The 23814-nt window shown below is 38.4% G+C and overlaps 1 protein-coding gene across 1 annotated transcript in view; it reads left to right on the forward strand.

Moving 5' to 3' along the window:
- CNTNAP2 (contactin associated protein 2) overlaps positions 1–23814 on the forward strand; it is a 1416746-nt gene that overhangs the window by 299620 nt on the left and 1093312 nt on the right. Inside the window, exon 8 of the mRNA XM_060019815.1 lies at positions 3549–3813. Within this exon, the coding sequence (XP_059875798.1) occupies positions 3549–3813 (265 nt within the window). The remainder of the gene's footprint in view (positions 1–3548; positions 3814–23814) is intronic.

The raw sequence follows: 23814 nt of genomic DNA on the forward strand, positions 1-23814 counted from the left end.
ACTAACTTTAGAGTTACCTGAAGATATGGAGATATTGAATTTACTCTGAGAATAGATACCAGTGTTTGAGTTAAATGAACCAGAAATAGACAATAAGTTTGATTCAGAGGGGGCCCAGAATTTCAGCCCCAGTGTTTCTGGATTCCCCATGGCAGAGGAACAGGCATACCTCATCGCAGCCTTTCAGCAGCCCTTGTATCGGCAGCCTCATGTTTCCAAATGTCACATCGTATATAGCTCTGCATTTCTTGATTTTGATGTAATTCAATATTTTAAAAGTTTTAAAACCAGGAACTTTATTATATTTACTTCCATGTTTCCAAAGTTAATTCACTCAAATATGTAAAGAAATAAACTTCTTGTCCAAGCTAAACATACCAAATATTATGCAATTAAATAAAGATGGATTAGATTGGATAGTGAAATCTGTGACCCAGAAGCTCACAGTGGTCTTCTCTGACTCTGGTGTGAGTGTTTCCAGGTTGAACTATTTCAAGAAGGAGAGTAGAAATCAAAGGACATGCTAGCACACTTGCATTCCTACGACACCATATAGGATCACTACAAGATATCAACTTAAAAATCTGGTATGTGAGTTCCTTATGGCCCTGCAAGAGCAGGAGTTTCTTTAATCCCAAAATGTAATTGAGAAGAGCCTGGGAATCCAGAGGTCCATATATTTGGGAGCCAGCAGGAGTGGATAATATAATGAGTATTTGTGCTATGCTCTAAAAGACTCTGGTCTTGTTAACCCAAACTTGAGTCTAGGGTTTTCATAAAATTACTGGACAAATGGAAATGCTGAATGAATAACCAAGAGTTCAGGTTGGATATAAGAAACTATAAAATAATAATTTAATGCAAAATTTTTCTTTACTAATTATCTTTCTTAAAAATAATGATGAATTTATACTAATAGTTAAAAATTGAACTTTGGTGAAATTTTCTCATAAGATATTGACTGTAGAGAAAAATAATAATAGCTCCATGTACAGGCAAAAGGCACTGTACAAGACCTGTTACATTTATGGTAATCTAAGAACAATACTACAAGGGAGATATTGTCATAAACATTTTGTAGATGAAAACTGAGATTTAAACTGGAAAAATAACTTTCCCATAAACATAGATTGTGGATTCACAGTATCCGACCCCTGAGGTCATGGTCTCTTTCCATGCTGTGTTATTTCTTATCTAGAGCAGTGTTTATACATAGGCTATTTTAAGTTTTGGATAAAATGGCATCAGAGTCCTTTTGTTTCCTCAGAAATTGTTACTGAAGATAGAAGGGTACAGAGTCCAAATCGTCATAATACCTTTTCCATTATTTATACCTTTAAGAAGTAAAGTGTTATTTCTGCCCACACCTCTCAGTTGGTTCTCATATGTATTAATTAGGTACCCACACTACAGAGAATTGCACTCCGGGGGACTCATTCCCAAACCAGCTTTAACCACAAAATATATATTGTGCTTATAAATGCTATTTTAACTTGAATAACAAAGACATTGAGAAAAGCATGAATTATCTATAATTATGTTTGTTAAAATAGAATGAGCAAACATAAAAAAGGCTTTGAAACAAAAATATACCTATGTATTAAAAGTTTAGGCAGTATAGAGGCAAGCCGGACATTTGCAAGCAGCTCTACAAAGGCAAATATTTACGTAGGAAATTTGCTTTCAAAGATGTCAGGTGCTGATAGTTCAGTGGAATTGACTCAGCACTCATCCTGCACCCCTCTCCATATACACACCCATTTCCTCATTATACGGTGGATCCAGAGTCAGCACCATTACTCAGAAAACACCTTTAACTTTGCGGGGAGACAATCCCCACAGCACAGGCATGCAGTCATTTATGACATCTCCGTTATTACGCACAACCAGTTCTTTTCATCGGGAAAAGTAAGCATTTAAAAATAATCATCTGTGAAGTCACAGCACAAATTTAATTTGAATATTAATTCAGAGAGACAGCCTAGCTTAATGTACTAAAGTGGAAGAGCTATGCATCTAGGGACAAATATGCGGTGTTGTTAAACAAACAAAAATGAAGTGAAAATGTCTCCAAATCATATTCCTCAAGATATGGTGGGTTAAAAAAAAGATGGAAAGGGCTTCCCTGGTGGCGCAGTGGTTGAGAGTCCGTCTGCCGATGCAGGCGACGCAGGTTCGTGCCCCGGTCCGAGAAGATCCCACATGCCGCGGAGCGGCTGGGCCCGTGAGCCATGGCCGCTGAGCCTGCGTGTCCGGAGCCTGTGCTCCACGACAGGAGGGGCCACAGCAGTGAGAGGCCCGCGTACCGGAAAAAAAAAAAAAAAAGATGGAAGAATATGTAGATTTTCATATCTTTAAAAGGAAGGTACTTAGATACTAGAATATAAAACTCAATGTATTTGAATAATAAATCAAATTTCCTTGTACCAAATAGAGGGGGTGTGAAGGGGAAGGAGGAAGTTTTAATTACTGCAAGTTTTCTTTTCCTTTTGTACATTCATGTCACTGTTTCCACAAACATTAATGTGTTATATATGCACACTTCATGGGAATTTATTTATTTTATAAATTTATTTTATTTTTGGCTGCGTTGGGTCTTCGTTGCTGCACACAGGCTTTTCTCTAGTTGCGGCGAGCGGGGGCTACTCTGCATTGCAGTGTGTGGGCTTCTCATTGCAGTGGCTTCTCTTGTTGCGGAGCACAGGCTGTAGGCGCACGGGCTTTAGTAGCTGTGGCACACAGGCTCAGTAGTTGTGGCTCACAGGCTCTAGAGCGCAGGCTCAGTAGTTGTGGTGCACGGGCTTAGTTGCTCCACAGCATGTGGGATCTTCCCAGACCAGGGCTCAAACCCGTCTCTCCTGCACTGGCAGGCGGATTCTTAACCACTGCACCACCAGGGAAGTCCTTCATGGGAATTTAAATGAGATTTTTGAGTTGAATAACAAAATAATCTGAGATAATCACAATCATGTTGATGCTAAATAGTTAATATTAATTCATATATATTAGGTATTGAGATAAAACCCAAGAGCATTTGCCCCATAATAGTTTAATAAATAGCAACCGAATGATCATAGTTCCCACTGAGACCAGATTTATATGTTAACAAACATTTGACCAAGGCCATCCAGAAGAGGACAAAGGCATTCCCTCCCTGGCTGATGCAGCATCAGTTGTGGGGGAGGGAAAAGCAGCTCCTTGCTGTCTTCAGAAGGTCCAGTGGTCCACACCCAAGCCCACCACACAGGGACACATCCATTCCATGGTCAGCCCATCACATCCGGCTGTCAGTCTCTCAATTCCATGCTGGATGGTGCTTGTACGAATCCCTCAACTTGGTAGCCAACTGCCGTACCCTGTTAGCCATAGCAGGAAGGACATGCCGAGGTATCCAACTGCTGCATCCGTGTCACACTGCTGCACGTGAGAATTTCACACAGGCTCAAGTTCTGCTTTGAAATTTGTAAAACTGTCGCTTTGTCTACTGTCTTCCATGGATGCTTGTTTTATTGTACACTTTCCTTAAAGCATGCCCTTCTGTTTTCCAGGGAAATTTGAGTTTCGCATGCGTGGAGCCCTACACGGTACCTGTCTTTTTCAATGCTACCAGTTACCTGGAGGTGCCTGGACGGCTTCATCAAGACCTGTTTTCGGTTAGTTTCCAGTTCAGGACTTGGAACCCCAATGGTCTCCTGCTTTTCAGTCATTTTGCGGATAATTTGGGCAACGTGGAGATTGACCTCACTGACAGCAAAGTCAGCGTTCACATCAACATCACGCAGACCAAGATGAGCCAGATAGATATTTCCTCAGGTCAGTGAAATCTATTCGGTGTTCGCTCCTGAAACTATCGTGATTTCCACAGCTTAAGTTCTGTTGTTGCTGTGTTGGTGTCACATGCTCGTGATTATGTTTGGAATCAGACTTTGGAGGTACTCTCTTAGCTGCGCTGAGTGCGGATTGAATGAGGGAAACAGAACCTCGCTGAGATGGTGAGGGTGGGCGAGGAGGAAAGTTGGTTGAGACTGTCTCAGAGGACTGAAATCTTCCATTTTTTTTTTTGCAAATGCTAGTTCATTTTGAATAGAGCAGTGGATACTCCTCTAAGTTAATGTTATATGTTTAAAAACAAAGAATGTTTATTTGATTAACATAAGAAAGAGTAGTTTATCTTTTGACTTTATGGGCATTCAAATACCTTTTACTATTAGTAATAAGACTATTGATTTAATTATGACTTTAAAGGTATATTCTGCTTGAATCAAAAGCTCAAAGTGATCTTGCTAAATTTGTATAACGTGTCAGAAAAAAAGGGGGGTGAGTACAAACAGGAATGACAGGAGATATGTATCGACTGAGGGCAGACTGGCCTGGCTAAGCAGAGTAATTTTTAAACTTGACATGGTAGTGGTGTGATAAACTGAGACTTAGGTAATATTGTTGTTATTTGAACAAACTTGGCGACCTTGGAATATTCCTTGATTATGATGGTGCAAAGAAAACTGAGATTGCAAAGTGAGATGTCATAAACAAAGAGAATAATGTATGATATGGGACTGATAAATAATTTTAAAAAATCACCAAATTTCTCTAGATGTTTCTTGCAATAGGTGTTTTAAGTAAGTACTTATTTTAAGTAAAGAACTATTTAGAAATGGAAGACAGAAGGAGAAAGAATGTTTCCTGAGCCCCTTGCAGATGTACCAAATACTAAGAGAGGAAGTTCATAACAGAAGGCTCAACTGTGTGACTCTGGACTCTGATTTCTAAATATTCCGTATTCACTCGTGACACCATATGCACACACCTGACACAGTTGCTAACATGTTGTATGATTTGGTCCATCTCATTTCTCTTCTATGCTATCAGCTCCTTGAAGGCAGAGGCCATGCCCCACATATACAGCAGCACCTGTAACGTAAGAGGTGCTCCAGGAATGTTTGAATTCAGCACTGTGGCTCCTTGAACACAGAATATCTCCTGCTCAAGGATAGGTATCTTTTCATACAGTAGGCTGTGTGCTTCTGTATGGCCTGGCTTTGTGGACTCTTACTGAAAAGGACTCAAGGAAGACAGGAACCATTATGTCACAGATGTCTCTGAATTAGAGAAATCAAAAGCTATAGTGAAATACCTAGATGTTTACTTTTTCTTTCTTATGTTGTTAGTTTTGCTTTCTCCCTGAATGTCCAGAGTCAAAATGATTGATCACCATATTCTAGCACTACTTCCCGGTATAAATCCACCTGGAGAGATTTAGAACAAATAGAAATTATCTGGAGAGACCAGAATAACACGTAAAACAAATACACATACAAATATTGACCACATCTGAGAAATTCCCCATTAGATTCTGTTATGTTTAATGATTCATTTCTAATGCTTAAACACATAAAAATATAAGGATGAAGGCCTCCCTTCTGGCATTCACTGAGCAAACCCAACCTCTTGGTGGTTTTCCACATAACAGGAACCATTATAATTAAAAGAATAGGATCTTAAACATAGTGATTAATAGACATTTACTAATTGAATTTGGTCTAATTTAGGACTCCAAGATACTCTCATCTGTTTTAAACTGTGTTTATTAAAATGTAAAAGAACAAACGAATCCAATATGCAATAACTAATTTACCTTAATAGATTTGCTTAAATATGATAAAAGTAGACTTCAGATGTTTTTGACAATTTAGCTAAGAATCTGTGCAAATGAAGGAGAACAGATGTGAAACCCAAAATTTTATATAGTCTCACTCTTATATAGTCCAAAGAAAGTATTTATGTTTCAAAGATTTTCACTTTTTCCCATACATGGAGCACACTAATATTTGGTTTAACAAAGGGAAATCATTCTGTATTATATATACCCTATTCATTTACTGTTGAAGTATAGTTGATTTACAATACTGTGTTAGCTTCAGGTGTACAAGAAAGTGATTCAAATATAGATTCTTTTTTAGATTATTTTCCCATTATAGGTTGTTACAAGATATTGGATATAGTTCCCTGTGCTATACAGTTAATCCTTACTGTTTAACTATTTTATGTGTAGTATTGTGTGTCTGTTAGTCCCATACTCCTAATTTATCCCTCCCCTCCCTTTCCCTTTTGGTAACCATAATTTTATTTTCTATGTCTGTGAGTCTATTTCTGTTTGGTAAATAAGTTCATTTGTATTATTTTTTAGATTCCACATATAAGTGATATCATATGATATTTGTCTTTTCTCTGACTTACTTCACTTAGTATGATCATCTCTAGGTTCATCCATGTTACTGCAAATGGCATCATTTCATTCTTTTTTATGAATGAGTAACATTCCATTTTATATATGTACCACATCTTCTTTATCCATTCATCTGTCAATGGACACTTAGGTTGCTTCCATGCCTTAGCTATTGTAAATAGTGCTGCAATGAACATTGGGGTGCATGTATCTTTTGGAATTAGAGTTTTTGTCTTTTCCAGATAAATGCCCAGAAGTGGGATTGCTGGATCATATCGTACTTCAAATTTTAGTTTTTTAAGGAACCTCCAAGACTCTTTTCCATAGTAGCTGTACCAATTTACATTTCCACCAACAGTGTAGAAGGGTTCCATTTTCTCCACACCCTCTCCAGCATTCATTGTTTGCAGACTTTTTGATGATGGCCATTCTGACTGGTGTTGTTTTGATTTGCATTTCTCTAATAATTAGAAATGTTGAGCATCTTTTCATGTGCCTATTGGCCCTCTATATGTATTCTTTGGAAAAATGTCTATTTAGGTCTTCTGCCCATTTTTAGATTGGGTTGTTTTTTTGATATTGAGTTGTATGAGCTGTTTGTATATTTTGGAAACTAAGCCCTTGTTGGTTGCATCATTTGCAGTTATTTTCTCCCAGTCCCTAGGTTGTCTTTTCATTTTGTTTATGGTTTCCTTTGCTGTGCAAAAGCTGATAAGTTTGATTAGGTCCCATTTGTTTATTTTTGCTTTTATTTCTTTTGGCTTGGGAGACTGATCTAAGAAAATATCGCTATGATTTATGTCAGAGAATGTTTTGCCTATGCTCTCTTCTTGGAGTTTTATGGTGTCTTGTCTTATATTTAAGTCTTTAAGCCATTTTGAGTTTATTTTTGTGTATGGTGGGAGGAAGTAGTCTAACTTCATTGATTTACATGCAGCTGTCCAGATTTCCCAACACCACTTGCTGAAGAAACTGTCTTTTCTCCATTGTATATTCTTGCCTCCAATGTCAAAGATTAATTGACTGTAGGTGTTTGGGTTTATTTCATTGATCTATATATCTGTTTTTATGCCAATACCATGCTGTGTTGATTACTTTAGCTTTGTAGTATTGTCTGAAGTCTGGAAGGATTATGCCCCCAGCTTTTTTCTTTTCCCTCAGGATTGCTTTGGCAATTCTGGGTCTTTTGTGTTTCCGAATAAATTTTAGGATTATTGTTCTAGTTTTGTGAAAAAAATGTCATGGTTAATTTGATAGGGATCACATTATATCTGTGGATTGCTTTGGGTAGTTTGGCCATTTTAACAATATTCTTCCAGTCCAAGAGCATGGGATATCTTTCCATCTCTTTGAATCATCTTCAATTTCCTTTACCTTGGAGGTGAAAGTCTTACACACTGAAAACTATATCTACCCTATTCTTATCAACAGCATGAGCACTGAAGAATGAAAGTCCTATTTTACTTCTTTTTTGAAATAGCTTGGTTGCAAAAATGTAGGAGATAACGAAAATCTAGAAGAATAAAACACTAATAACATGTTGTTGTTCACACACACACACACGTGTGTGCTACTTCTAAATAATAAGTTCTGTAGTCCAGGATGAAGGTAAGTCATTTGGTTGAAAAGTCATCTTGGAAAATATTGTTCTTTGGTGATGAATTCAAAATAAATTCGATAAGTTAGAGACTATTCAATATATTATTCACCCTCTCGCATTTTTTCCCTCTAAGTTGTGATTAATTTTTAAGTCTCATTAGTTATTGACTATGACTTGTAAAAATTAGTCAAACTCTGAGTAACCTTGAATTTGCAGAGTGGGTTATCTCTCTGTGAAAATATTTTCCAAGTTGCAGCATCAACTTTCATAAAACATTCCACTACATTTATTTCTATTTAGAACAGAGGTCACTGACTGGTGAATATATATTTATGCATTACCTTTAACTAGGAATAAGTGCTAAAAAGAAAAAAAAATGCTGAAAGGGTCAAATGGATAACATCTGTTCACTCTGAGAATAATTTTCATTTTAACTTTCATATCTACTACCCTGGCAAAGGTGGACCTAGAGATGATTTTGTACACCTAAATTGTTTCTAGCTTTATTGAGGTGTGATTGACAAATTAAAACTGTATATATTTAGGTTGTACAGTGTGGCTTTTTTAAAGATGTACAATGTGATGTTTTAATATACATGTACATTGTGACAGGATTACCACAAACAAGTTAATTAATACATGTATCACCTCACATAGTTATCTTTTGTGTGTGTGGTGAGGACACTTAAGATCTCTCTCTTATTTTATTTTGTATTTAAGTATACTATGCAGTATTGTTAACTATAATCACCATGCTGTTCATTAGATACCCTAGAACTTTTTCACCTCCTGACTGTGAAAGTTGGTACTCTTTGACCAATATTCAACAAGCCCCTGGCAACCACCATTCTACTCTTTGATTCTATATGACTTCTGGTCTTTTAAGATTCTACATATAAGTGAGGTCATCCAGTATTTGTCTTTTTTGTCTATTTCATTTAGCATAACATCCTCCAAGTTCAAATGATTTTGATCAAAACAGTGAGAAAATATTTTATATCATACTCAATACCTACTGAAACAAAGTTTTATGAAATAAAATTCACCATGTGCTCTCATAATTTTGATATTTTCTAACTTTTTTCTTTTCCATTAAAAAAAAATCACTATGACCCACTAAATGATTTCATGACCTAAAAACAAGCTGCAACCCATAATGAGGAAAACACTGACCTACAGATTGGTCTTCTCATTTGGAAAGTTGGAATTTTTTAAAGTTCTAATTGCCTGAGGGTATGTACTCCATGAATCCATATTAGGAAACTAAATGTATCTTCCAGAAACAATATTATAATATTGTAATAGTGGTAAAAAAAATGTCCATGTGTATTACTGTCTGATACATCGCCAAACAACAGAAAAGCGCACACACACACACACACACACACACACACACAACCTGCCTACCATTTGAAATAAGTTTTTTATTGCAAACTGCCTCAGTTTTATGCCACTAAATTACAGACAGATGTTTAGAATCATACTCTCAAATTTTTGTCTGCGCATATCAGTAAGGTCATAAAATGTGGTTCAGCATTTATATGGTGGAAGGAAAGTGATTTTTGTTAACGACCTTTCTCACCTATTGGAAAAGAAAAATCAATTTCTGTCCACGTAAACAAAGCCTTTTAGAAGAGCCATTCAGAATATGCCTTCCTCCTAAATCAACTGTTTGCGAAGCTGAATTATTCAAACCTCCTCATTCTGTTCATCTAGACATTGCTTCAATTATAGAATGACTTCTCAGCATCCACACTGCTTCAGAAACCTGTACTCAGCAAACATCATCTTTGGATTTCTGTCTCCAATGGGAATCTTTCCGGGGGTCTCTTTTTATTTCTGTTTTGTAGTACAATTTCCTTTGTAAACCTTTGATAAACTTCCACTTGGGTGCTTTAAGGGAAGTTATCTTAGTCCAGTCAAGCTGCCATAAGCAAATACCATAGACTTCATGGCTCAGATACACACACTTATTTCTCAGAGTTCTGGAGGCTGGAAGCCTGAGATCAGGGTGCCAGCCTGTTTGAGCTCTGGTGAGGGTCCTCTTCCTGGCTGCAGACTTCTTGCTGTGTCCTCACATGGTGGAAGGGGTGAGGGAGCCTGTGAGGTCTTCTTTATAAGAACACGAATCCCATTCATGAAGGCTCCACCCTCATGACCTAGCACCTACCAAAGGCCCCACCTACTAATACCATACTGGGCATTAAAATTTCAATGTGTGAATTTTGGGGGACACACACATTCAGACCATAGCCTAAGGAGTAGACATTTTCTTGGCTTTGTGTGTAGCTGGGGAACTTGCTGGCAGATACTGGCAAGTTCCCAGTTCAGTCTCAGCAAATTTATTTCCCTGGGACTACTCCTGGCACTGTCTATCCTAAGCAATTAGGATATCTCCTCTCTTGATTTTATGAACGTTTGAAAAAGTAGTTAATATATTAATATTTGGAAGAATTAATTCACACCAATTTCAAAGTTCAGTGATAACTTGTATCATGAGATTTCTTTTTCCTCACATAAGAAAAACTGGTTTCGTTTATAATACTATTTTTTATGTTTTAATTATTTATTGAGAATTGATTTTCAGCTCTGTGATTTCAAACTGCAGATTATTTTCTAGATTTCTTAGATTTCTGTAACTCAAAAAATAAGTAGGGGCTTCCCTGGTGGCGCAGTCGTTGAGAGTCCGCCTGCCGATGCAGGGGACACGGGTTCGTGCCCCGGTCCGGGAAGATCCCACATGCCGTGGAGCGGCTGGGCCCGTGAGCCATGGCCGCTGAGCCTGCGCCTCCAGAGCCTATGCTCCGCAACGGGAGAGGCCACAACAGTGAGAGGCCTGCGTACCGCAAAAATAATAATAATAATAATAATAATGTTTAGGCATTACTTCACATTTGTCAAGTACTTTGTTTTACAGTAATTGAAAACAAGTAAATATTTTAAATGAAGAGGTGATTTTAAAGAGTATATCCTTATGTGGAATACTATTATGTTATGAGAAATCATGTTTCTCAAAAATATTTAATACCATTGGAAAATATAATACAGTAAATAAAAGTGTTTACAAAAATTTATATAGATTATGACCCCAATATTATTGTAAATATACAGATAGTTAGAAAAGAGTTCTGAATGAAATAAAATCTGGATAATGCTAACTAATTATCTCTAACTGGTAGGTTGTCAGTCCATTACTAATTTCTTAATACATTTTCCATAATATCCAGATTTTCCAAAACAGACACCAAGCATAAATAATTGAGGGTGAAATGATATTCCTAAAAAGTATAATGCTTAACAACATTATGAATGGAAATTACATAGAGTAGGTTATATCGATTTTAAAAGTCTAGTTTCCCTACTTAAACAGAAGCATATATATAACATCAGTGTTTTTTTTTTTTTTTTTTTTTTTTTTTTGCGGTATGCGGGCCTCTCTCTGCTGTGGCCTCTCCCGTTGAGGAGCACAGGCTCCGGACGCGCAGACTCAGTGGCCATGGCTCACGGGCCCAGCCGCTCCGCGGCATGTGGGATCCTCCCGGACCGGGGCATGAACCCGTGTCCCCTGCATCGGCAGGCGGACTCCCAACCACTGCGCCACCAGGGAAGCCCAACATCAGTGTTTTAAAAGTGTGTCCTTAAACAATGGGCTTCAAGTTAATTTCCTTAATGGCATTTACAAAACAAATGGAACATTTTATGTTGGGTCTATGAGCTTTCATTTGAAAATATACGTAACTAATTTTAAACCTTTTTTTTTTTTTTCAGGATAAAGGGAGGGAGGGAGGAAGGGAGGGGGAGCTAGATGAATTCATATATAAAAGCATTTTCCCTTAAAACTGTTGCTAGCTATCAGGGGAAAACAGATTTTATTTTTCTCTCTTAATAGTGAGTCCATGGATACAAATCTCTCTATTTCCAAATAGTCTACATATCCTTCTACCAAAAAAGTATCTAAAAATTGATTTTAGAAGTTTTTCCTTTTTGATGGTCTTTTTGACCATCAAAAGTTTTTCCTTTTTGATGGTCTTCTTGAGCAATTTGACGCATGAAATTAACTGTCACATCACAGATATTTTTACCATTGAGTATATACTTTTGTTTTAAATAGTTAACAAAATAAAAATAGTGTTGGCCTAGAAAAATCAAGAGATTTACCTTCGTAATCTGAAATAATGCAAACTCATTGAATTGGAACCTCTCCCCCAAACCCTCATGATGAGAATTACCCTGGGTAATTAACTCAACAGGGAAACTCCGACTGTGAAATAGTACCATTGGACTATCATCTTCCTTTCTTTTTCGTTGATGAATTTAAGCAATTTGAGCAATGAGAATTTAGGCTCATTGGGTTATCTATGACTTCATTATAATTAGTTGTGGAAATGAGTCTCTTCGGGAGAGGTTTCCTGCTGATTCTGGAGAGCTACTTGGGAACCTCTGAAATTAATTTGGGATCAGCCTAAAGAATGATTCCTCTGGATGCTCTCTGAGATGTTTACCACAAGTATTTCTTAGTCTCTTCCCTTTGTTTATAAAAGCTCTTAACAAGAAAATTTGTCGGGAAGCCACACAATACTGCTTAGAAAGTATTACCTCTGGTAACATTGTATCAGGAAATAATTATGTGTATGGACACATCTTTGATCATAATTCAATTTTACGATGTATTTTAGTCTGACACATTTCCCTTGAGGCCTTTCTAACCTAAGCACAGACCCTAATTCTGATAACTGAATTCCTATAGTTATTTCTGAGTCCCCTTTCTTCTCCAGGCACTGCCTTTTTTCTCTCACTCCTTAAGATCTATTTTTTACAAGGAAAGGGCTGCCTAGGTCTTTGCTGTAGCACTTACTAGCATCTGATATTTTCTGCAAGATGCTGCCGATCTGCCAGTCATTCTTCTAGTACCTCTAGTCTTTCTGGGATCATTGCAGAGATCGAATCCCTGTTGCTGAACCTCTGTCCACAGGCTGAGATTTTGCTATCCCTAGACATTTCACCATGCTGCCAGTGCCCTGCCAGGATCCTGGAGTACTGCTCACCTCTGATTTCCCAGCAGTCTTCCTCCCCCTCATTCAAATTCCCTGTTATTTTATCTTTAATCCTGACATTGCTGACTTGAGTCTAGACTGCAACCCACTATTGCCTATAAATATCACCTACCCCTTTGGACATGAGTTTCAACCGTCTCCCAACCTGAAATGCCTCTTTCAGTTCCTGTGCAGACCTATGCCAAATCTCCACCTCCCTCCTTCATCAAACGCCTACTGCTTCTTGGCGTACAGATATGACACAGTTTATTGCGAGACGTGGGGAGAACTATAATCAGAGTAGTAAAGTACTGATACAAACAGTGCCGCAAGTTCTTAGCTTTGACTGGGCATAGATGGTTGGCTGACACCATAGCGCCAAGATTCCAGTAGAGAGAAGCCTTCACTTTTTTTTCTTTTTAATGTTGAGCCTTCTTTTTTAATTAATTTATTTTTCAATTTTTTTTTTATTTTTGTCTGTGTTGGGTCTTCGTTTCTGTGCAAGGGCTTACTCTAGTTGAGCCAAGCGGGGGCCACTCTTCATCACGGTGCGCGGGCCTCTCACTATCGAGGCCTCTCTTGTTGCGGAGCACAGGCTCCAGATGCGCAGGCTCAGTAGTTGTGGCTCACGGGCCTAGTTGCTCCGCGGCATGTGGGATCTTCCCAGACCAGGGCCTGAATCCGTGTCCCCTGCATTGGCAGGCAGATTCTCAACCACTGCACCACCAGGGAAGCCCGGAGCCTTCGCTTTTAATGCTTCATGTCATGATGGGGGAAGGAGTCAAAACAAGCTGCCTTATTAGAAAAGGGAGGCCCCCTGGAGCCCAGTGGCTGCTATCAGTCTGCTTCTCTGCTGTGCTGACTCAGATCTGCTGATCCAGCTCTGCTATGGAACTAAAAGTCTGGAAGAAATGAGACTCCAGGGTCATCCAGATGTGTCTCTCATCTCCTCCTGGGATTGCAGTGATGACTATGATGCTTGCTAATGGCTACTGAACGCTTACACCATGCCTGCCACTGTGCTAAGTCCTACACAATTAATTAACTTGCTTAAGGCTTCAGTTGACTTGTGAGTTAGGTACAATTGTGAAACCTTCTTTCTAATTTATATCAATGGTAAAATCGTTCTTGTAGTATCCAAGTTCAAATCCTTTAGAAAATTCCAATTTTGTTCTTCATCTCTGCCTGGCACACGTAATGATGTAGCAAGTGCCCGGAGTTCTTTGGAAGTGCTTTCTCCATCTGTTCCTTTTCCTAGTTCAAAAAGCCATCATTTAAAAAGATAATAAAGGCCATCGTACTTGCCAGAATGAGTGTTTCTTTTCAATCACTGTCCTGTTTTTATGGCATAGGAGTTATAAGCATATATCTCTCGAACCAGATTTCCCAGTGGCTAATACTGATTGAGGTCTTTCTGTATTTCAGTCACTGTTTAAACAAAGATAATGTGCACAGCGTATTAAATCATTGAATTCAATAACTCCTCGGTATAAAGGCTATTATCATCTGCATTAAATAGACGAAGAAACAGAGGCATAGAGATAGAATAACTCACCTAGACCACTCCAGCTAGTAGTTAGAAAAGTTTGAAAAAGAGTCCAGAAAATATCTGAGTCTGAAGTCAGCACTTTGGGCCATTCTACTACACAGCCTCTCATATGAATTCAACACACTGGCTTTCATTCACCGAGGATCAGGCATTGTTGAATATGACACCTACGATATATTTGTTGAACGCAGCACCTCATACCAATGACGTCCTGATCACGTCTCATTGGGATTCTCCCAGGAGCCTTTTTCATACTCTCCCTATTGTTTCTCATTTCTCTCTCTCACATTATCCAAGTTTATGTTTCTAAAATGCAAGGAGAATACTTTGATATTTTCTCCATTGCCTATAAGTCCTAATTTCATGAGTATGCCCAAACTGAGCCCAGCTGGAGTTATTTGGGGTCATTTTTCCTGCTTTACACCATAAACTCTGACTACTTTCCACCCTCTGCCAAGAATCCCATCCTCTAAATGCTTCCCCAGCAAACTCCTACTCATCCTTCAAGATTCAGTTTTCGTAACATTTAGTAATAACTTAGTACCGTTTCCTCTCTCAAACCCCAGAGGATAATCTACCATCCTCTGGTACACATGGCTCCCCACATCTTGGATAATAACAGTCGTTCTTTGTTCCGTCTTAAATTGTAAACTCCTCCACTCTCACGTCTCACTCATCTCTGGATTCCTAGAATTTATCACAACACTTGGCAGAGAAGAGGTGATCAGTATTTTCATCTTTGCTTTTTTTGTTGGAGCTACGCTTGGGCAGTGGCAGTGTCCTGGTTCTTCTCTCTGCTTCCCACCTCTCCACAAGTCCACTCCATACATCCCCTCCTGATGAAAATTCCAAAGTGAGTGCTTCCGCTGTGTCATCATATTCTCATTGGAAAAATCTTCCATGAAGCCCTCAATTTTTAAGATGAAGTCCCATGTGTTTTCCACAAAAGCCTGAACACTCATCCCATGGTGATCTCAAATCCTTCTAAAATTTTAAGCTACTTTTATTGTTTTCACTAGTTTGAAATCGTATATTATGTAGTTCAGATGTTTGACTACCCTGGTTGAAAAGGCTTAATCTCCTAAAGCTTTCAGAGGACAGAAATCCTGTTCTTACTTCTGTCTCTGAGCTGAGCACAGTCTTATACGTGGCATGTTTCCCAATATCCAGTTGATTGATTTTTTTAATGAACTGATACCAAGATGTTATAAATGTAACTTTATAATTCTGTTGTCTTCATCAATTTATATGAACCAAATTCGTTGTGAAATGAGAGTAGCAAGCATCTCAAGGAAATAATTGCTTAACTGTAGGAGGCTAATGTGTGTGAAATTGATCAGGATGTGAATTTTGATGTGATACTTTTATAGCAGGAAGAGTTGTTTTTTAGCGTATTGAAGCCTAGAGCTGTACTGAGTAAACTCTTATATGAATAAAAGAAAAGTATATCTACGCGTTTGCCGAAAAATGTATTCTCAGGAGCGTGACATGAAGTAAAACCTTGAAATTAGTCATATTCCCTTTGCATTTATTATTTCCACATAGACTACAAAAAGGTAGAAATGTGCGTGATTAAAATTAATTTAGCTCTATTCTTCAGTCTTAGGAATGCATTTGACATGATAATGCCAGGGAAAAATAAGGAAATCAATGTTTTTACAACCTTCTACTTAAGGTCCCTGATCTCCAGTCAGTTCTACACTTACTTAAAACGACTTTGCATTTGTTGTAGGAGCCTAGTCTGACTTTCTTTGTCAAGGGAAATGATGTCTTGGGTGATCAAATTGTGTTGTCTCTGACTTCTATTTGGTAACTCCAGTCAATAACCCTTTCTCTACTGGATAACTTAATAAAACCTGAACTTCAGAGTAACTTCATAGGAGACACTATACATGACGTGGAGGAATAAATAGCACCTCCACCATCCTTCCATCCCAATCCCAGGACAGGCACCTATTTTTCCTAGGTTCACATAGGACCATATGGTGCCTACTTGCTGCCCTTCTAGCACACTTTATTCACTATGATGGGAAGAACAGAGCTAACAAATTCTCTATCTTTTTCTGTATTCTTTATAATTCAATGCTATAGAGGAAAATGTGACATCTGGGTTGTCCATGTAGATGCATTGGCGGGTACACGTCTAACCTTTTCTAACCAAAGAGCTACGTATTCTGTTTCATGCAGGGTAATCAGCACCATAGGCATACCTAACAAATGGTTCGTTCATTAAAAGCTTGATGAGGGAAATAGAACCCTTGATAGTCTCTATAAGAAATATTGCCCTTGGGAAACTTAAAGAAAAAGAGGGTGTTCTATATCTTTATGTATTTTCGGCCGCCTGGAGCAGTTCTGTAATGCACAGTGCAATTTATTACAAGAACAGCCAATGGGCATCGCTCTTGGGAAAAAAAATACAGATTGTGAGCTCTGTTGCTGTGAATGAGTGGATCTCCGGTAATGAATGCAACTGATAGGTGTAGGAGTGTGTAGGTGTATATGCTCTTTAAAAACTTCAATCTTTAATGAAGTTAAAAACCTTAAAATTCACTAATTCTATTTCTAATTGAGTGCTGTAATGTCTCCATTTGCCATGTTTGAATGGTTCAGAATAGAATAGATTTAATCAGGAAGATGATGTGACATTAAAGTCAGAATTATAGCTCTTCCTGAACTTTTCTAAAGTGCTTGCTTTCTTCCATTCCCTTTTCTCACACATTTGAGCATTTACCAAAATAATAATAATAACAGTTCCTAGCTTTTCTGGTTCCCTATTTTCCCCTTAATGAAACCATGGATATTAATACAGGGAGGTGGGGAGAAGAAATCTTAAGGGACAGAACTTCTAAAGCACTGGTGTTGAACTGGGTGTGATTTTGACCCCAGGGGATATTTGGCAATATCTGGAGACATTTTTAGTTGTCACAAATTGGGGGATGGGTGTGTGTGCGCACGTGGGCATACACTACCGGCACCCAGAGGATGGAGGACAAAGATACTGTTAAATATCCCATAAAATACAGGAAAAACCTTTCTCCCTGCCAAACAAGGATGTATTTGGCCCCAAATGTCAATAGTGCCCAAGTTGAGAGGTCTCTCCTGTTACACTCCCAAAGCCTAGTGCCCGTAAGGGAGGAATCCAGGCTCACCTCCCCTTCGTGTGTGGACTTCCGTTGTCTTCTCTAGTAAATAAGTTAAGCTGATTCCTGAGGTTCCTTTTAGGACCATTCAGTTTTTCTTTTCTTTATCATTTTGCTCTATGCTGTTTTGATCTTCCTCCTTTTTTTCCCCCTTTCCCAGTATATATGTGCTTTGAAAACATCCTAGACACCTTCCATTTTACTTTTTTTTTTTTTTTTGCCGTACGCGGGCCTCTTACTGCTGTGGCCTCTGCCGTTGCGGAGCACAGGCTCCGGACGCGCAGGCTCAGTGGCCTTGGCTCACGGGCCCAGCCGCTCCGCGGCATGTGGGATCTTCCTGAACCGGGGCACGAACCCGCGTCCCCTGCATCGGCAGGCGGACTCCCAACCACTGCGCCACCAGGGAAGCCCTTCCATTTTACTTTTGCTTTCTTTGTGAAGTTTTTGCACTTCTAACAATGAAGAGACATTGTGGATTCTTCTCTAGGATGGTCAGAACTAATCATACAATGAGATTGTTCTAGTAAATACTCTTCTGTGCTATTCTAAACCATGCTTTATTATTTGTACTCTTGTTTTATACAAGCTCTAAACTCTATTTTTCTAAATATGTGTACTCTCTAGTGCTTTGTTCACTATAAAATGTTCCTCTCATTTTTCTCAGTAGCAGGCACAAACAAATTATGTGTCTATGTGTGAGTTTGGCATTAGGCAGTGGGCATGTATCTACATGGTCAAAATAATCGACTGTCAATATTAGACTCAAGTGTTAGGAAAAAAATGAACTATAATAAAGGTAAGAGAAAGAGAATTTTAGAGTGGAAATGAGCCTTAACTGGAATCTATTAGTTTTCAAAACGTATTCCTTAGAGGTATAAGCTGAGAGACAAAAGAGGGATAAGTGAAGGTAGGATTCAGCAAGGAAGAGAGCGAGCAGTGGACGCCTTTCTCCCAGCAGCGTTCAGCTTCCTCTGCCAGAGGAGTTATCCGGCACCTGTCTGAGGAGTCAGTGTAGAAGTTTGTCCTTCTCATCACGGGCTCCTCCTTGCTGTTTTCAGCTCCTAAGTGTGGGACTGTTGACAGCAGAGAGGCCAGCCTTCTCTTTGCTACCTTTATCTCCCCAGAAGTCCCTTTATTACTCTGGTCTTTGATCTCCACAAAAAATTCACATACCACTCTGTGAGAATCATAAAATAGAGAAATTATAAAGTAAGAGGGGAAAAGTCACAGTTTTCCATAAAAATCCACTCAAGTATGTGATTTCAGTCTTATCTATAGACATAGATGCACACACACACACGATCTCACGTACCCATACACATTATTTCCTGACTCATTCATTAATACGCATTGGGTACCAAGTATGTGCTAAAGCACTGAGGATATAAAGAGTGCCCTGTGTATAAACCCACTCTATAATCTATTATATCTATCTATCTATCTATCTATCTATCTATCTATCTTTCTATCTTTCTGTCTACTTGGTTATCCACATAGTAGCCAGGGAGATCATTTAAAAATCAGATCATGGCACTCCCTGAGAAGAAATCCTTCAATGAGTTTCAACCCTAACTTCTTACCATAGCTTATTACACCTCCCATGATCTGGCTTCTACCTACCTCTCCAAACTCAGCTCTTCCTTCTTGCCCTGTGTTTACATTGCTTGAAGAGTCAAGTTCTTTAAATTTGTAGGGTCTTTGTACTTTAGGTTTTTCCTATCCCAGCTTGACCCTTTTATTATCTTTTATATCTGAGTCTAAGTTTAATACTTATGACTCTTTACCATATAGTTTTGTTTATTTCCTTTATAGCTTTTATTATAATCTATACATATATGTGTATTTGTCTCTTATTATAGTATTAGTACCGTCCACTCCTTGTTCAACCCGCTTCTTGCCATCTCCAATGAGAAGTCACAATAAGTATACTCAAAATGGTGAAAGTTTACAAAAATAGTTAAAAATAGATGAATAATAAGATTGTATCTTAAGGAAGATGAATTGAATCTATTTGGAATGACTGTTGAAGGAGATCGGAGATAAACCCTGGAAAGAACTCTAAGGACTGCAAAAGGAATAGAAAATCAAGGCAATGTTGTTTCATGAAAAACAACAATTAGAACAGAGCTAGCATACTAAGGGGCACTCTGTGACAGATATTGGGGACTTGATATATTCTACCTCACATGATCGTCACAACAAATCCGGAAACGGCCATTGTCCTTTTATAAGGAGAAAGACAAAGCTTATAAAGATTATACCCATTCTCTAAGTTCTAAAGTGGCAGAGTTAGTACTTGCAATGAATTTGGTTCTCTCCCTAAGCCCATGCACTTTCTAGTACCCCATGCTAGTAAAAAAAACAAACAAAAACAATAAAAAAGTGGCAGGTATTCCAAAAGCTAGGGAAAATGTTGAGATACCAAATAAATCAAAGGATAAATAAGAGGAAACCGGTGAAAGGAAAATGGTGAGTAGGATTAGAGTTACTGTTTCATAAGGTTAGGCAGTAAGAAAGAAAGTGAGAAACGGGCAGATAATTGATAGTAAAGTTAGTATATATCTAGCATGCAGGCTGTTGTATAACAACAACCAAATATAATCGAAAATAAAATATACTTTTCAACTGATCCCTTGAAATAACTTCTCTCAATACAGATACATCAAATAGTTATATCTTGTCAGGGTATTCAGGCAAAAGTCTATTTTCGTGGCCTAAGTTTAGTATTTCCACTCTTCAGTTTCACCTGCATGAATATAATTGTTTTGTTTCTTTGCCAATAATTTTACGGAAAGCAGTTTCTAAAGGGTAAAAAAAATGCACATATAAAACATAACTTTCATTTGGCATGTATTTGGTAGTCTGTTTTGTTTGCAAATCCAGAAAAAAACAATGATTCTTCTCAGGGATTTTTTTTTTTTTTTCTAACACGTTGCTCCAGTATGTTTTCACTGCTGCTGAATGGTTGCTACCAGAGCGCAGAGCTGGAAAGAACAGCAGGGTCTTCCTTTGGCTTCCACATACTAATTTGGAAATGGAACTGTCTTTGGGAAGCCTCTCTTGTTAATGTTGATTTTTGGATGTAGTTATGCATCCAAATTTCTTTTCCCTGATGCAGCCATGGAAAAGCCGTGTTACCCTGAACTTTGCCAATGGGAAATGGTAAGAAGCATCATACCTTATGCCCCCAAATATGTATCTTGAATTTAGTGATCAAGACAATGTTGCAACTGCCAGTACCCAGCAGAAACATTCTGTAGCAACAATATTGACTTGTGTACACAGGAGATGAACTCTCTTTCAGGAAACCAGATATTAATCTATTCAAATTCAAAGATTTTATAATCAAAAAGGTACCTACTTATTCATTTGTTCTGATCTCTGCCTTCCTCTTACCTAAATAATTGATATGTACTGAGAGTTAGATAAGGAGCAGTGTGTTGTGATCAAGAACTTGAACTCTAGAACCTAAATGCCAGGGTTCAAATCTACCGTTATGTTCAGTATCCATCAACTACTTAAATTCTCTGGGTCACAGGTTCTTAGTTTGTAAAATGGTCTGATGAAGATGATAATAGTATCTACCTCTCAAGCAGGCCTTGAGAATTAAATGTGAAATGGTTAGAAGGGTCTCTGGCTCATATAAATATTAGGCTGTGCTACTGTTATGTTATTGTTACTTATTCCCGGTAGTGTGGAAACAAAGAGGACAGAATCAGTATCTCCAATAACTTACAGTATAGTTGAGGAGATAAAAAGTAAATAAATGGACTTCTGACTTATCTATATGATGTTAAAAACAATATGAGATTTAATTAGTGGTAAAACACCACCAGTTTATAAGGTGTGCATTTTACATAAATATACACTATAAACGTTGTGCTTAAATTATATTTACAGTCGTATTACATTAGAATCCAAAGAAATTTTACAGATCAGATTGTACCACTGGTTCATTAAAAAAATGAGGAAGCAGGCTCAGATGTTAAGAGTTCAGCCCAGCCTCCTTTATCAAAGATAAGGTGACCATATGTGCGTGGGTTTATCTCTGGGCTTTCTATCCTGTTCCATTGATCTATATTTCTGTTTTTGTGCCAGTACCACACTGTCTTCATTACTGTAGCTTTGTAGTATAATCTGAAGTCAGGGAGCCTGATTCCTCCAGCTCCGTTTTTCTTTCTCAAGATTGCTTTGGCTATTCGGGGTCTTTTGTGTTTCCATACAAATTGTGAAATTTTTTGTTCTAGTTCTGTGAAAAATGCCAGTGGTAGTTTGATAGGGATTGCATTGAATCTGTAGATTGCTTTGGGTAGTAGAGTCACTTTCACAATGTTGATTCTTCCAATCCAAGAACATGGTATATCTCTCCATCTATTGGTATCATGTTTAATTTCTTTCATCAGTGTCTTACAATTTTCTGCATACAGGTCTTTTGTCTCATCAGGTAGGTTTATTCCTAGATATTTTATTCTTTTTGTTGCAATGGTAAAAGAATATACAGTGGAGAAAAGACAGCCTCTTCAATAAGTGGTGCTGGGAAACCTGAACAGCTACATGTAAAAGAATGAAATTAGAACACTCCCTAACACCATACACAAAAGTAAACTCAAAATGGATTAAAGACCTAAATGTAAGGCCAGACACCATCAAACTCTTAGAGGAAAACATAGGCAGAACACTCTATGACATAAATCACAGCAAGATCCTTTTTGACCCACCTCCTAGAGAAATGGAAATAAAAACAAAAATAAACAAATGGGACCTAATGAAACTTAAAAGCTTTGCACAGCAAAGGAAACCATAAACAAGATGATAAGACAACCCTCAGAATGGGAGAAAATACTTGCAGATGAAGCAACTGACAAAGGATTAATCTCCAATATTTACAAGCAGCTCATGCAGCTCAATATCAAAAACACAAACAACCCAATCCAAAAATGGGCAGAAGACCTAAATAGACATTTCTCCAAAGAAGACATACAGATTGCCAACAAACACATGAAAGAATGCTCAACATCATTAATCATTAGAGAAATGCAAATCAAAACTACAATGAGATATCATCTCACACTGGTCAGAATGGCCATCATCAAAAAATCTACAACAGTAAATGCTGGAGAGGGTGTGGAGAAAAGGGAACCCTCTAGCACTATTGGTGGGAATGTAAATTGATACAGCCACTATGGAGAACAGTATGGAGGTTCCTTAGAAAACTAAAAATAGAACTACCATACGACCCCTCAATCCTACTACTGGGCATATACCCTGAGAAAACCATAATTCAAAAAGAGTAATGTAGGGCTTCCCTGGTGGCGCAGTGGTTGAGAGTCCACCTGCCAATGCGGGGGACATGGGTTCGTGCCCCGGTCCGGGAAGATCCCACATGCCGCGGAGCGGCTGGGCCTGTGAGCCATGGCCACTGAGCCTGCGTGTCTGGAGCCTGTGCTCCACAATGGGAGAGGCCACAACAGTGAGAGGCCCACGTACCACACACACACAAAAAAAGTCATGTACCAAAATGTTCATTGCAGTTCTATTTACAATAGCCAGGACATGGAAGCAACCTAAGTGTCCATCAGCAGATTAATGGATAAAGAAGATGCGGCACATATATACAATGTAATATTACTCAGCCATAAAAAGGAACAAAACTGAGTTATTTGTAGTGAGGTGGATGGACCTAGAGACTGTCATACAGAGTGAAGTAAGTCAGAAAGAGAAAAACAAATACCGTATACTAACACATATATATGGAATCTAAAAAAAAAAAAAAAGAAAGAAAATGGTCGGAAGAACCTAGGCGCAAGACGGGAATAAAGATGCAGACCTACTAGAGAATGGACTTGAGGATACGGGGAGGGGGAAGGGTAAGCTGGGACAAAGTGAGAGAGAGGCATGGACATATATACACTACCAAATGTAAAACAGATAGCTAGTGGGAAGCAGCCGCGTAGCACAGGGAGATCAGCTCGGTGCTTTGTGACCACCAAGAGGGGTGGGATAGGGAGGGTGGGAGGGAGGGAAACACAAGAGGAAAGAGATATGGGAACATATGTATGTGTATAACTGATTCACTTTGTTATAAAGCAGAAACTGACACACCACTGTAAAGCAACTATACTCTACTAAAGATGTTAAAAAAAAAAAAAGTTCAGCCCAGGGTTACACAGCTCTGTGGTAACATGACCCAGAGCAGAGAGTCTTCTGATGTTCATTCCTGGACTTCTTTCCACTGGTCCATGTTGGTTTTCAAATTAGGAACAGGA

Source organism: Delphinus delphis, chromosome 9, assembly GCF_949987515.2.
Source record: "Delphinus delphis chromosome 9, mDelDel1.2, whole genome shotgun sequence".
Taxonomy (NCBI): domain Eukaryota; kingdom Metazoa; phylum Chordata; class Mammalia; order Artiodactyla; family Delphinidae; genus Delphinus; species Delphinus delphis.